Source organism: Mandrillus leucophaeus, unplaced genomic scaffold (assembly GCF_000951045.1).
Source record: "Mandrillus leucophaeus isolate KB7577 unplaced genomic scaffold, Mleu.le_1.0 Scaffold345, whole genome shotgun sequence".
Classification (NCBI taxonomy): Eukaryota; Metazoa; Chordata; class Mammalia; order Primates; family Cercopithecidae; genus Mandrillus; species Mandrillus leucophaeus.
In genome coordinates this window covers 1,930,891-1,947,000 of record NW_012103643.1, presented here as the reverse complement: position 1 = coordinate 1,947,000, position 16,110 = coordinate 1,930,891, and the positions used below count along the sequence as shown (strand labels likewise).

The 16,110-nt window shown below is 43.0% G+C and overlaps 1 protein-coding gene across 2 annotated transcripts in view; it reads right to left on the bottom strand.

Moving 5' to 3' along the window:
• TIAM1 (T-cell lymphoma invasion and metastasis 1) overlaps positions 1-16,110 on the bottom strand; it is a 364,694-nt gene that overhangs the window by 158,062 nt on the left and 190,522 nt on the right. For both annotated transcript variants that reach the window (XM_011989052.1, XM_011989053.1), the window contains exon 4: positions 8,749-9,722. In XM_011989052.1, the coding sequence (XP_011844442.1) occupies positions 8,749-9,711 (963 nt within the window). In that variant the 5' untranslated portion in view covers positions 9,712-9,722. The remainder of the gene's footprint in view (positions 1-8,748; positions 9,723-16,110) is intronic.

Below are 16,110 nucleotides of genomic sequence, written 5' to 3'. Positions count from 1 at the left end.
CGAATGAGACACAGCACACATCAGTCTTAAATACACTAGTCTCTTCTCTCAGGATGCCTGGAAGATACTTCCCCATCAGCTCGCTGCTCTCTGGGCCCTTTCCACCTGCAGGTCTGTGTCCGTCCCTTACTCTGGACCACTGGGTTGAAGGTCACCCTGATCCATGAACTTAGGGGTAAGGGTGTTCAGCTTGTGCTCCAGTGTGTTCCCCTCCCCACCCCCAGTGCTTCCTGGGGAAAGAATTAAGGGCTTGCACCTGTCTCATTCCACTGAATTCTTGCCTTCAGTTCCTATCTTCCTCTTCCTTTTGGAGCTACAGTGCAGAGATTCAGGAATGAGGTTAAGAATTGAGAGAGCAGCACTCCCCATAGTCAGGGCAATGAGTGCAGAACTGCTCAGGCCTAGGAGGATCCAGAGAAAGTGGGGGCAAAGGAGACTAAGTGGCATGATGGGCAAGAGTGTCATCTGAAAGTGGTATGGGGTCAAAGCATCAGGAGCTCCCAGGGGAGTGCTTAGGGCCAGGGATCAAAGACAATAGGATGAGTGTGATTCTTCTATTCTTACCAACACCACGATCCTCTCTTAAAGTGATGAGTTAAACTTTTCAGTAAGTAATCACCTTAAAGGCCTTTAAATCCCATCAAATTAAATGCAGATGCTCCTCCATTTATTATGGGGTCATATCATCATAAATCCACTGTAAGGTGAAGATATCCTAAGTCAAAAATACATTTAATCTACCTAACCTACCAAACATCATACCTGAGCCTAGCTTACCCTAAATGTGCTCAGAACACTTACATTAGCCTACAGTTGAGCAAAATCATCTGACACAAAGTCTATTTTAAGTATTGAATATTTGTTGAATATTTATTTATAATAAGTGTTGAATATTTCATATTCAACACATATTTCATGCAACTTATTGAATACTGTGCTGAAAGTGAAAAACAAAGGGATTGCATGTGTACCACCGTAAAGTTAAAAAAACACAAGTCAAACCACCCTAAGTTGGGGACTGTCTATACATAGTAAAGGAGTCAAAAGGTATTTTAAGAAACTTTAGCAATATGCATAAATACTTGTTAGGGTGGTTCATATATATCTGATAGGTGGTCATTTCTCAGGGACTGCTTTTATAGATTTATCAGGCTACTAAGCCTTTAAAAAAAAAGATATAGAACTACACATACATTGAAACAATGTCAAATTCCTGGCTTTGGTATTTTACTATAATTATGCAAGATGCAACCATTAGAAAAAACTGGGTGATGGTTACATTTCCTGCATACAATTTCCTGTGAATCATAATTATTTTGAAATAAAAAGTTAAACAAACAAAATGAGTCTTAATTAACTAACTGAATAGTCTAATGAAACTGTAGTTTAAAGTGAGAGTTCTTCCAAAAAAAATGTAGTTGAATCCCCTTTTATTTTTAGCTGAAAAGCATCTAGAATATTCTAACATAATTTCAATGAATTAGGCAACAACAACAAAAAAAACAAGCATTTATTGAGCATCATCTAGCAAAATGTGATCAGAAAGTACAAAGCAAACACAGAACAGTGGTCCAAAATGTGGTTAAATAAAGAGGTGACATTGATTATCTGAGGATAAAGCTTCTGTCTTAACAAACTAGTAAAAAAAATAAGTTTTTAATATCTGGTGCCAGCAAGTTGAAGTAAACCAACTAAGGCCTATCTTGCCCCAGCTAATGACAACTAAAAACTCTGGACCAACAAGTAAACAAAAGCAAAAAAAAAAAGATCAAAACCTGAGGATGCCACCCATTTAAGGGTGAGTTTCCTATTTTGTTTTTATTGTCCTAATTTCTCACCCAGCCTTACACCAAGGGTGAGTATAGCTCCAGTGAAGCTATGACACAGGCAACAAAAACTCTGGATCAGACCTTGTTGTTCTACCCAGAGGAATCAAGAATAGTCCCTGTAAGCCAGAGAGAGTGTGGAGATCTCAGAGAAAAGAAAACTGGAAAATAACATCCCATAATGGTGCATATAAATCTGCACAAGTGCCAGGCTCACTCCTCAGATGCACATGCCTAGGACTGATTCAAAGCAAGACAGCAAAAGCTTTGAGAACTGAATCAAGACATAAACCACAGCCCAACCCTCAGGCTAACATCTGAGTGGTGCACAAACAGGACAAACTCAAAGTAGTATACCAAAGGCTTTGAAAACTGAACTGACATTACAGCCTCCACCCACGGAGGTGAGACAGCACTTATCATCTGAACCCAGTCAGGTTGACTGCCTGCAAAATAACAACAAGGAAAAATCAATATTCTCCAGATGATGTACCAAGACCTGGAGTATCACGACATAATATTCAAAATGCCTACAATGTATTTCAAAGAACCAGGAAAATTTGATTAGCTCTCAGGGGTAAGGACAATCAATAGATGCCAATCCCAAGGTGGCCCAGATGTTGGAATTATCAGACTTTTAAAGCAACTATTACAAGTGTGCTTCCTGAGTAAAAGTAAACACCCTTGAAATTAATGAGAAACTTAGCTGCTTGCAATGCCTGTGTAAGATCATTATGAACATCAATGATGATATTAATACATGAGTAAAGGCTGTGCGCGGTGGCTCATGCCTGCAGTTTGGGAGGCCAAGGAGGGTGGATCACTTGAGGTCAGGAGTTGGAGACCAGCCTGGCCAACATGGCAAAACCCCATCTCTACAAAAATACAAAAATTAGCCAGGCATGGTACACAGTGAAACCCCATCTCTACTAAAAATACAAAAATTAGCCAGGCGCAGTGGTGCGTGCCTGTAGTCCCAGCTACTCAGGAGGCTGAGGCAGGAGAATCACTTGAACCCAGAAGGCAGAGGCTGCAGTGAGCCAAGATTGTGCCACTGCACTCCAGCCTGGGAAACAGAGCGAGACTCCTTCTCATACATACACACATAAAAATTATATAGAGAGATATATATATGTATATTTTTTGAGACGGAGTCTTGCTCTGTAGTCCAGGCTGGAATGCAGTGGTGCAATCTCAGCTCACTGCAACCTCCATCTCCTGGGTTCAAATGATTCTCGTGCCTCAGCCTCTCGAGTAGTTGGGATTACAGGCACCCGCCACCATGCCCGGCTAATTTTTGTATTTTTAGTAGAGATGGGGTTTCACCATGTAGGAGAGGCTGGTCTCCAACTCCTGACCTGAAATGATCCGCCCACCTAGGCCACCTGAATTACTTTTTTAAGAGTATAAAAAGGTCTAAGAACTGCTGACATAAGCTATCTCTCAACTACCTACCCACCATCCCACTTCCCAAAAAAAGATCTTGGCAAAGAAGATATATATTCTTGTTGAAAATGCATGGGTTCGTTTTCAAAATAAATATCTCACTGCTTAACTTACGTGCCAGAAAAAGAAAGATAAAGAGAAAAGAAAAAAAAAAAAAGGCATCAAACAGAAGACAGAGGAGAAGGGAAAAAAAGACAAGGGTGTTTTAAAAATCGATTTTACGTGAAAAAATTTGTTTTACAAAAACCTGAGGTTCTTAACCAGAAAGAAGCCTCTAGATGGAATGTACTTTAGGGGACCTATGGATCCCTTGAAATGATATGCAGAAGTCTTTATTCTAAGGAAAAGGTCCACATTTTTCATCTGATTCTCAAGAGTCTGTGAGTAAAGGTCAAGAATCATATGGTTGTTGATGTGCATTTTCAGCCCAGGAAACAAACTTCTCTCTGAGGCATTGAAGCTCAGTTGCAAAATAAAACAAAATTTTAAACATCGAGATAATTTTTCTAGGAACTCAAGCTCCTCTTCTGACAATGCTGCACTCTACCTTGTTATTAATGAAATCATCCACGCGACTACTTGCTTATCAAAGAAGGCAGCCGTGAGGGATGGCTCTGCTAGAGTTATCCTGGCCACCTCTCTCCGTAATCACTGTTTTAGGTGACAAGAGTGGGCAGTAACAATTTTCTTTTCAGCCAAGCCCTTGTGTGTGTGTGTGTGTATGTGTGTGTGCGTGTACCACAATTGAGGGTTTTGATCTTAAAATCTGAGGATATTGAGCTGAAACCTTTTCAAGCACAGGGAGGCAGTGCAGTGTGGGTGTGTGCTTTGGAAGAAAAGGCCCTCTCTGATTAGCAAGTCAGAAGACTTGGATTTTTGACCGGGTGCGGTGGTTCACGCCTATAATCCTAGCACTTGAGAGGTTGAGGCGGGAGGGTGATCACTGGAGATGAGGAATTCAAGACCAGCCTGGTCAACATGGTGAAACCCTGTTTCTACTAAAAATACAAAAAATTAGCCAGGCGCAGTGGTGCGTGCCTGTAATTCCAGCTACTCTGGGGGCTGAGGCATGAGAATCGCTTGAACCTGGGAGGCAGAGGTTGCAGTGAGCCAAGACCGTGCCACTGCATTCCATCCTGGGCAACAGAGTGAGATTCTGTCTCAAAAAAAAAGAATACCTGGGTTTTCATCCAGTTGTGACACCTTATCTCCTAATCTCTTTATTTTCTGGGAATGCTGCTGTGTCTGAAACTGGCCAGTGAAACTCACAAACCTATTCACCAGCACCACACCTGGCTAGGGATGCTCGGAGAGCCGAGCTCCTTGCCGCTCTCCTGAGGCTGAGGTTCCCAGAGACATGCTCAGTAGAACCTGGCCATGTTCCTTCATCTCCCAAGTGGATGAATGAAGCTCTCCTTGCAAGCACGCACAACGGCTCCACGCCAAAGCTTCCCACAGAACACGGAACCTGGCTCCATCGAACGGTAGGGTTCTCTCGCCAACTCACACACTGAAAGTCTCAAAGACACAGCAGAGCTGAACCCTAGAACAATGAGGCAGTCTTCACTATCACATTGTGCATCTGTATGTGTAAAACTCCTATTAAGCATCTGTACGTGTAAAACTGTGCCGTGAGTTCTCCATTCATTCATTTGCAGAATCTCCAGCCTCATTTAAGAGGCACTGAGATCCATAGAAGTTAAATAACCAAGAGGTAACAGCCTCAAAATTGGAAGCTCAGATATGCTCCTAACTTCTTTGTCTGACACTAGGCAGCCCCCTCCTCTGTCTGTAATTAAAGAAATTCACAAAGTTCAGGTCCAAAGACGAACTAGCCATCAATTAAATCCAAGGAGTAACCTATTAAGTACTTTTACAGAAACCAACAGAAATAAATTCTGCTTCAAATAGCATGAGGCTTTACTCATGTTGACCCCCAAGACAAACTTTTCTGCACAGTGCACATGTGCATGCACAACAAACATGCTCATAAAATACCCGGATTAAACCAAAACTTGCCAGACAGACCCTGAAGAACGTATGTGCCACCGTTCAAGACTGAAATGTGAACTCCAGTGCCTTCACATTTCAATAATCCATCCAACTACTGAAAAAATCCAAAAACAGGAAAAAGGGCCAAAAACCCTTTTTTCATCATTTTCAAATCAAATGAAGTTGTTCACATTATTTCAGATAACATGTGTTTTCTTCCAGGCTTAGAGGTCACGCTCCTGGGTCAAATGTCTGCCAGGAACTCTTTTCTGGGGAGTAAAAGTGCTGACAGGACGATTACAGATTCAACTACATCACCAGGGCAGCCGAGGAGACTTAATATCTACGATTCAAGCTCACTGGAGAGGTCTCCTGGGTCAAAAACTTTTACCAAAAAAAAAGAAAAAAAAATTTTTAAAAAAGCATTCTTTTCAAGGAAGCTTCCACACCCACTGCCTCTTAAAATACACTGTTTGGAACATAGTGGGCTCTCAAGAAATCGCGTTGGATGAACACGCCAAACTTAGACTAGGAAATGTGGGCGGGTGGATAGTGTTGTGCATAATTCTGGGGTTTGTTTCAAGTCATTAAAGATCCTCACTCAACATATAAAGTCAATACAAAAATAATACTTCCGTGCATTTTATAGGCTCCACAAGAGGTTTCCATGCATGGCATCCTATTTGGTTCTCCTAATGGCCCTGTGGGAGGCTGGTGTCACTCAGACTGGACAGCAAGAGATCCTGGGCCACAAAAGATGGAGCGACTGGCCCAAGGTCACCACTGGGTAAGCACTCACGCCAGGATGCAAATGCACTTTTTAGGATTCCTGGCCAATGGCACTTCCCATTACATTAAGCTGCCTAAGCAGTGATTTTATGAGACACCACCTTTAGATGATCTCACTTCCATATATTAACAATTTTAGAAGGTGACAAGCCAAAGAATGGAAATTTCATATAACAATGACACATGAGAGCTTTCAGTGGTACCAGACCTGGAGGGGAGAACTGTCCTTTGCTTTGCCCATTTTCTGGGGGTAACCATAACTCAAAAGCTCAAATCCCCATCAGCCATGGAGTGTGAAGGAGAGCAGGGGTCTAGCCATCCCCAGAGTCGGAATCACGGAGAGCCAAAATACAACAGGGCACCCCTCTCAACTCTTCCATAGCATATGCACTAACTTAGCACCGTTCAGGTGAAAGTGAAAGTCGGAGATGATGTTCTGTTTTTAACAGTCTGTGTCACTGTATCCTTCTCTAAGCTCCAAAGGCCCTATAGATCATCTCTTTGAATCAGCCCTGCAGTGCCAATCTGATGATGCCTTCAAGACAGCCCTTCGATCCCTTTCAGGTGACTCTTTAATAGGTCACATGTCTCCATGATCTGTCCAACTGGCAGTGCAGAAGTAGCCCTCGCAGGGCAGACAGAGGGGCTGCAGATGGGTTATCTGGTCACTTGTGTCATTATACTCTCAATTCAGAAGAGATGGGTTTAAAATTCAGGGAGTACATCTAGAGGCAAGCTTCGGGCTTACCTTCTCAGACCACAGATGCAGCCTTGGTAGCAACTTGATTTCTAGGACACAAGTGTTTTTTTCTTTCCTCAGAGTCAAGGGGTACACGTGCATGTTTGTTAAATGGACATATTGTGCAATACTGAGGTTTGGGCTTCTACTGAACCCATCACCCAAACAGTGAACACGGTACCCAATAATTCATTTTTCAACTCTTGCTCCCCTCCCTCCCAGCTTTTAGCATCCCTAGTGTCTACTGTTTCCACCTTTATGAGGTACCCAAGATACTGATACAAACTACTACCCCGGGTCCTCAACCCATATGGTTCCACTAACAATGATGAATATTACAACAGCTAACAAAGTTGCCCTTACTGGCTGCTTCCTAAGAACCAGGCACTTTGCTTCACATAGTATTTCATTCTACTTTCTCAAAAAACCTTATCATCTCCATTTGACAGATGAAGAAATTGAGGCTACAAGAAAGTGAACAACTTACCCAAAGTCACTCAGGTAAGAAGAGGTGGAGTTAAGATACCTGGCTTGGACACCATCAGCAAAATCTGTCCTCAGGCAGGAATACAGACAGTCTAATGCCAGTTTTCTTTTTATCGGCTCTCCCTACATCCTCCATCCTATGCCCATTATATTTAGACCCCCTTTCCAGCAGAACATACCTTCGAAATGCCCATTTGACTTGCACTGGAGCGAGGCCGGAAGGTGCAGCACCACCTCCTACTGGGCAATCAGAGTGCTGTGCAGGGAAGTTTGCTGGTCAACCTTGAGGCTGCTCCGCCGTCAAGGCAAATGGGCCCAGTCTGGAATTTTAACCTGAAGCACCATCTACAAACCACCTCCCCATCCTCAGCAAAAGCCAAGACTCCCTGAACTCTGCCTTGGGGAACAGAAGTACCAGAAAAGGCCCAATGCATGCAGGATTACTCCACCTTCCTTTCTTTCTTTTATTGACACAGAGTCTCACTATGTTGCATAGTGATTTAAACTCCTAGTTTAAATGGTGGGATTTAAACTCCTAGGTTCAAAGCATCCCCCTGCCGCAGCCACCAAGCCGGCTCAATTGCCCAACATTTTATTATCCTAATCTTAATTATCACTGCCAACTAAGGTAATGGTGCCTCCTTTCACTAGGAAAACACTTTCAAAGTCTTTTTTTTTTTTTTGGAGATGGAGTCTCACTTTTGTCACCCGGGCTGGAGCGAAGTCTCTTGGTTTCCTCCCCACGGTTTCGTGCACTAGACCCCGAAGCAGGCAAGCTGAGCATCTTTATCCCCATTTTTCAGAGGAACGACTAGAAGTCAGGGTTTGCCCAAGGTCAAACAACTGGCTGGTTGCAAAGTAAGAACTGGAAGCCACTCGTGTTATTCCTTCCGCTCCACCTCCCTCCAGAGACAGGGCTGGCCAGCATCGCACGGAACAGGAAATTGAAATGGCTCCCGGTAAGGCAGCGAGCCTGCCAACCACCGAGAGGAGCTGACAAGTGACCCAAACCCGCCCAGAATTTAAAATGCCTCCTCAAAGGAGTTGCCGACTAACCTCCTCCCACCTGCTGCAGTGAAGAAATAAGTTCCAAGAGTCTGCAACCCACCATGCCTGTTTTTCCACGGGAAGGACCAAGTTAGAAAGGAAGCTGGAATAAGTGGGATGCTGTTGAAGAACTAAGATGTAGAAGCAGTTTCCCAATATGAACTTACTAGCTTTTTTCCCACTCCTATCACATCGCCACTCCCCCCACACACTTCCCTTAATCCCCACCCCTTAACCACAGAACTGTAAGAGGGGCAAAGCAGAAGAGACAGAAATCCTCCCAAAACAGCACCAGCTGCAGCAACTACCAGGCAAACAGGGTAAAACCCGATTAAAAGATGGAAATATTCTAAGAGCAAAGTCATGCACTGAAAGAGTCATGCACCATTCCCAAAATATTGAAACAAATTTCAATCACTTTACCTGAGTTGTTTTAGCTCTTCTGCCTTGCATGCTGTTGCTATGGCTAATTTGTGGGTTGGTGGCACCTTCAGAGAGACAGTGAGATTTCCTACAGGGAAGTGTGTTATAATTACTGTACGGAGGAGTCTCTTCAGCAGCAGCTGGTGGCATCTTATGGTTTGCAAGATTGGGAATATCAGACACCAAATTCCGACAGTAGCCTGCAAATTTGCTCCCCGGCCCCCCGTTTGCTGTCACTCCAGAGTTTTTCTGAGCATACAAGTCACCCAAGGAATTGGCTCTCTGACAGGTGCTGAGCTGCCGCGGACTCGCCCGCGTTTCCATCCCCCGAGCCTCCTCGCAGTCCTTCTCTTCCGCGGAACCCAAGATTTCTTCGTTGCTTGTTAAATGTTCTTGGCTCAGATCAGAGAGTGAGAATTCCAGGCTGTCCTCCCGCCAGATGTCTGCAGATTTGGAGCGTTTCTTCTTAAAGCTCGCCGTCTCCATGAAAGTGGGCCCATTGGATGTATAGGAATGCTGCCTCCTGCCTCCCTCAGCCAAATATGTAGCGTCATCCCCGTAAAGCCTGCTCTCCTCAGAGTCTGGCATGCTCTGCACAGAGGCTGCCGTGAGCACGATGCTGCTGTCTACGCTGGGAGTGACAGAAGAGTCAGTGTAAGACACAGGTCTCAAGCCCATGTCCACTCGGTCCACCCAGATGGGGCTCCCGAAGTCTTCTAGGGTACCATCTTGGGAGAAGGGCTCCAGGCCATTTTCAGCCAGGGACTGGGGGATGCTGGGGGTGCTGCTGGAGCGGGTGCTTACTTCGGAGTTCCTGTGGATCACCTTCCCCGAGGAAGCGTGCCTGGTCCGCCGCGTCTTGTGCGAGAGGCGGAGGGAGCGGGACGTGTGCTTGCGCCCCAGGCTGGCATGCTTTTCTCCATAAAACTCGTGCTCTACATGTTGACTTTCTGCGTTTCCCATGGTTTTATGGTCTGCAGCAAAGCGGGGGGAAAGGGGGAGAACTGAGTCACTACCAGTACAGGTATAGGCGTCTCAGAGAAAGAGCTCAGCCTGCAGGGAGGGTTAGAACACCTTGGCTCACAGGGCTTGTGGGGTAAGTAACAGCACAACTTCCTACATGCACCTGGTAGGTTCTTGGACTCTTACCTGGGAGCAGGTCAACAGTAACATCATCTACTGAGACTGCCCCCTGAGATATGAAATGAGCTCCTAAATATGAGCATCAGACAGTTAGACTCGTCTCTGCCCAGAGGGACGATGGCCACAGGCCACAGGCCACAGCTGAGAGCGCTGCTTTTGTACAGCCAGAAACTCCACTGACCTGGTCTTCCTTACTAAATATCTGAAGTTCTACTCCTATCTGTAAATGGAAAACTCTGAAAGTACAAACCAAAATGTTCACCAAAGGAGTAATTTCTGTTTGACATGATATACGTATTTCAAAAAACAAAACTTAGAGGTGCGTTTGGTAACCTCCTTCCCTCCCTGCCAATGGGTACTTTTGGGTTTTTTGGGTTTTGTTTTTTTTTTCTCTATTTGAGCTCTAATAATGCTTCAAAATCAATCAGAAATGGAAAACCTCAAAGTATAAGTCTGATCAACTTTTCCTAGTAAATCAAAGTCAAAAACTTAAAAAAGCTTTGACCTTTAATGTCACAGCCTTCTGAGGACCTGGATTTTAGGGGCATTTTGGGAGGGCTATGGAGGGGTGGTGGGGATGGGCAAAACAAAATAGAAACTCCGCTCTCTGCTTAGCAGTAGATTAATGGGTTTATTTCTGGGAGCAAATCCAACCTGCGAACATTAATCTGGTACAGCGTGCCCTGCAAACAGAAATTCACATTGTGAAACCACTAAGTGTGATTCAGCCTTCTGGGGCCCCCCAGGTTAATTCAAGTCTCTCCTTAATATTTTTATAGTCTCTCTCACTGACCCGATGACACAATTCTGCTACCCACAGTGGGAAAGAGAAAAATCTTCAAAGCTCGACAACTGTGACTCTACTTAGCCTATTCTCCTTGCTCCGTGAGGTCTCTCTGGCACATTTCAAATTCTATGCACTTAAGATAACGCACATGAAAATAGCTAGAAAGGAAAGAAGAAAAACAGAGTAACTGGGCATATCTCTGAGGTGGTTCTTTTAACCACCTAGAGAGTCATTCATTCAGAAAATACACATTGAGCACCTACCATGTTCTAGAAGCCAGAGATACAGCAGGGAACAAAAGGGACACATCCCCTACTCTCATGAAGCTAACTTCTAGCCAGGGAAGGCACGCAATACACAAGAAAGTAAAAGGCATGGTGGCAAAGCCGGAAGTGATATTACTGTGATCATTGCAAAGAGATCGAAACAGCCTGGAATACAATATACCTTCACGTTGATCCTAGACTTACTCTATAATTCCACTGTTCAGGCTAAAATGTTACTGAAACTCTCACCAGCACATCTTTACTGAAATAAAATTTGTTGCAATACAAAGGGAAACCCTCCATTGAATGTTCCAGTGAGTTCAGGGATAACTCATACAGACACCAGATGTTAAGCTATTCCCAGTCTGGAATATTCCCCACCAGGTCACACATCAGAGGAATCTCAGAGGGAATTTCCCAAGAAAGACAATCTCCTTTTTACTAGTAGCAAGTAGATTTCAAAGCAATATGTTCATGCTTCTCTGGTATCTTTAAGAAGAAAAAAGATAAAAATGAAAAGATCAACGGTCTGTGCACAACCATTTATATTATCTAAATTCCTAAGAATGGCACATGCTACATTTCTTACAAGTAAAATAAATAAATGTGCATTTCAACAACACTAAAGGCTTTGACCAATGCCTTGGAGTTCTTTAGTTTTTTAAAGGATATATTAAGATACCTGGATGTGCCTATGTAACTATATGTTTTGCCAATAAATAAAGACTTAGAACCATTTTAAGAATCACATAGGTTTCAATTTAAAAGAGAAAAGGACTATGATGAAATAAATTGAGTAAAAGAAAAGGCAAAACTGTCGCCTCAAATATGCTAAGATTTACCCTCCTCTAGCACATATATCAAAAGTTTGCAAATATAAATTGACAGATATATTTTCAACAACAGCTTTCTGGTGAGGGTTGTTTCTGCCAACAGAAAACTCATCAAGTTAAAAGGCTCAGGAGAGGTTTTCCTGAAGGAAATGGCCCCAACCTTCAAGAATTACCGCACTCCATGTATCACGCTGACGGCTCTGTTATATTCATAGCATTTTTAGTAGCAAGATTCTTTTCAGCTGGCCAAGGTAGGCAAGACGCCACTTTTATCTTCAGAACTAGAATGTAGACAGGAATGCCAAATCTCCTAAATCCTACTAAGAGAAACTCTCAGGGGATGGCCTAAGGAGCGTGAGCGGGAAGTTTGAAGCAACTAAAGTTAAGAAAAATAAGTTTCTAGGGACTGCTGAAACACCTTTCAATTTGAAAGCTGTTCTTGAAAGGTTAGTAAGAACGATGAAAGCCCATGTGGATCAGTGGAGGACTCTGAAATAACATCAGTGTGAAAAGTTGAAATAGCTCATTGCATCCAGGAGACAGCATCTCCGCTTCAGAAACAACCCCTGTCCCACTGGCAAGCCCCAGAAAGTTGGTGAATTGTAAGGTTTTTTTTCTTTTTGGAGACAGAGTCTCGCTCTGTCGCCCATGCTGGAGTGCAGTGGCGTGATCTCGGCTCACTGCAAGCTCCTCCTCCTGGGTTCACGCCATTCTCCTGCCTCAGCCTCCTGAGTAGCTAGGACTACAGGCGCCCGCCATGATGCCCAGCTAATTTTTTGCATTTTTAATACAGATGGGGTTTCACCGTGTTAGCCAGGATAGTCTTGATCTCCCGACCTCATGATCCGCCTGCCTCGGCCTCCCGAAGTGCTGGGATTACAGTCGTGAGCCACCGCACCCAGGCGGTGAATTTAAGTTTTAACCTTTCCATGTACATATGTAAAATGCCAGCTACTTCCATCATCTTAATTTCTTCCTATTCTATCTTACTTAACCCTTTTTATTTTTATCTTCAACAAACAAAACCTGATTTGCATTTTATATTTGCGTGGGTTTTGTTGTTCCTGTAGTACAAAGGAAGCAAATTCAGGGCAGAAATTTACTTTTACTTTTTTTATGGCTTCCATAAGACTAGAAATATTCTACGCATGATAAAGAATCATAAATATTGGTGCATTTTAGTAACAAAAGCAAAAAGTGAAGGACCAGCACCTCACCAACATCATCACACAGTCACTAGGTAGGAGAGAGAATATTTGGGACAAGAAGGACAAGCTGAAATGCAGAAACGGGGATTGACATTGAAAAGGAGGATGCCAGAAAACTGGTACTAGATCTGGGAAACGTTACCAGGTTTAAATTCATTAAACTTTTATTTCCGACTATGACTTACTTCTCTAGAATGTTAGTGGTCCCAGATAGCTCTCATGTTTAGGTACTAGGTAGGAGGGAGGTAGGACAAGTTTTTAGCCTAAGAACGACTCTCAATATTCAAACCTCAAGTCTGGCTTCTCGTGCTTTTCTTTCTTTCCAATCTTCTAAGTCAAGCTTGTTCAACCCGTAGCCTGCAGACCACGCGGATGGTTTTGAATGCAGCCCAACACAAATTCACACACTTTCTTAAAACACTAGGAGATTTTTTAGCGATTTTGGTTTTTTTGGCTCATTCGTTATCGTTAGTGGTTAGTGTATCTTATGTGTGGCCCAAGACAATTCTTCTTCTTCCAATGTGGCCCAGGGGAGCCAAAAGACTGGACATCCAGGCTCTGAGTTCTGGCTTCCTTAGCCCGCCTCAGGGCCTGTGCCTGTCCCTCTGCCTAGAACGCTCCGCCCTTCCGCCTACTCCACCAAGTTCCTTCAGACCTTCAATCAAATGTCCCCTTGTCAAGGAGGCCTTTCCTGACCCCTCCATCTAAAATGACACCCAGTGCTGCAGAACTCAACATTTCTTACCCCTCTTCTTTCGCTTTTCGCCTTCACATTGATCATAATTGTAACCAACAATATATATTTCACTTACTGGTCTTTCCTATTCTCTACTGGTCTCTCTTATTCTCTCTTCCCACTAGAGCCTAAGCTTCAGGAGGGCTGGAAGTGTCTTGTTTCCTGCTGTATCCTCAGTGCCTAGAACCCAGCCTGAGAGGTTGTAGGTGGTCCATTAAGAAAGCACTAAAAACTCAAAGGAAAAAAAAAATACTGGAATGAATGAATGACAGACACTTTAATGTAAGATGTGAAAACTCATACAACTACAATGCAACATAGGTGAGAACATGACCATAATTCGAATGAGACACAGCACACATCAGTCTTAAATACACTAGTCTCTTCTCTCAGGATGCCTGGAAGATACTTCCCCATCAGCTCGCTGCTCTCTGGGCCCTTTCCACCTGCAGGTCTGTGTCCGTCCCTTACTCTGGACCACTGGGTTGAAGGTCACCCTGATCCATGAACTTAGGGGTAAGGGTGTTCAGCTTGTGCTCCAGTGTGTTCCCCTCCCCACCCCCAGTGCTTCCTGGGGAAAGAATTAAGGGCTTGCACCTGTCTCATTCCACTGAATTCTTGCCTTCAGTTCCTATCTTCCTCTTCCTTTTGGAGCTACAGTGCAGAGATTCAGGAATGAGGTTAAGAATTGAGAGAGCAGCACTCCCCATAGTCAGGGCAATGAGTGCAGAACTGCTCAGGCCTAGGAGGATCCAGAGAAAGTGGGGGCAAAGGAGACTAAGTGGCATGATGGGCAAGAGTGTCATCTGAAAGTGGTATGGGGTCAAAGCATCAGGAGCTCCCAGGGGAGTGCTTAGGGCCAGGGATCAAAGACAATAGGATGAGTGTGATTCTTCTATTCTTACCAACACCACGATCCTCTCTTAAAGTGATGAGTTAAACTTTTCAGTAAGTAATCACCTTAAAGGCCTTTAAATCCCATCAAATTAAATGCAGATGCTCCTCCATTTATTATGGGGTCATATCATCATAAATCCACTGTAAGGTGAAGATATCCTAAGTCAAAAATACATTTAATCTACCTAACCTACCAAACATCATACCTGAGCCTAGCTTACCCTAAATGTGCTCAGAACACTTACATTAGCCTACAGTTGAGCAAAATCATCTGACACAAAGTCTATTTTAAGTATTGAATATTTGTTGAATATTTATTTATAATAAGTGTTGAATATTTCATATTCAACACATATTTCATGCAACTTATTGAATACTGTGCTGAAAGTGAAAAACAAAGGGATTGCATGTGTACCACCGTAAAGTTAAAAAAACACAAGTCAAACCACCCTAAGTTGGGGACTGTCTATACATAGTAAAGGAGTCAAAAGGTATTTTAAGAAACTTTAGCAATATGCATAAATACTTGTTAGGGTGGTTCATATATATCTGATAGGTGGTCATTTCTCAGGGACTGCTTTTATAGATTTATCAGGCTACTAAGCCTTTAAAAAAAAAGATATAGAACTACACATACATTGAAACAATGTCAAATTCCTGGCTTTGGTATTTTACTATAATTATGCAAGATGCAACCATTAGAAAAAACTGGGTGATGGTTACATTTCCTGCATACAATTTCCTGTGAATCATAATTATTTTGAAATAAAAAGTTAAACAAACAAAATGAGTCTTAATTAACTAACTGAATAGTCTAATGAAACTGTAGTTTAAAGTGAGAGTTCTTCCAAAAAAAATGTAGTTGAATCCCCTTTTATTTTTAGCTGAAAAGCATCTAGAATATTCTAACATAATTTCAATGAATTAGGCAACAACAACAAAAAAAACAAGCATTTATTGAGCATCATCTAGCAAAATGTGATCAGAAAGTACAAAGCAAACACAGAACAGTGGTCCAAAATGTGGTTAAATAAAGAGGTGACATTGATTATCTGAGGATAAAGCTTCTGTCTTAACAAACTAGTAAAAAAAATAAGTTTTTAATATCTGGTGCCAGCAAGTTGGAGTAAACCAACTAAGGCCTATCTTGCCCCAGCTAATGACAACTAAAAACTCTGGACCAACAAGTAAACAAAAGCAAAAAAAAAAAGATCAAAACCTGAGGATGCCACCCATTTAAGGGTGAGTTTCCTATTTTGTTTTTATTGTCCTAATTTCTCACCCAGCCTTACACCAAGGGTGAGTATAGCTCCAGTGAAGCTATGACACAGGTAACAAAAACTCTGGATCAGACCTTGTTGTTCTACCCAGAGGAATCAAGAATAGTCCCTGTAAGCCAGAGAGAGTGTGGAGATCTCAGAGAAAAGAAAACTGGAAAATAACATCCCATAATGGTGCATATAAATCTGCACAAGTGCCAGGCTCACTCCTC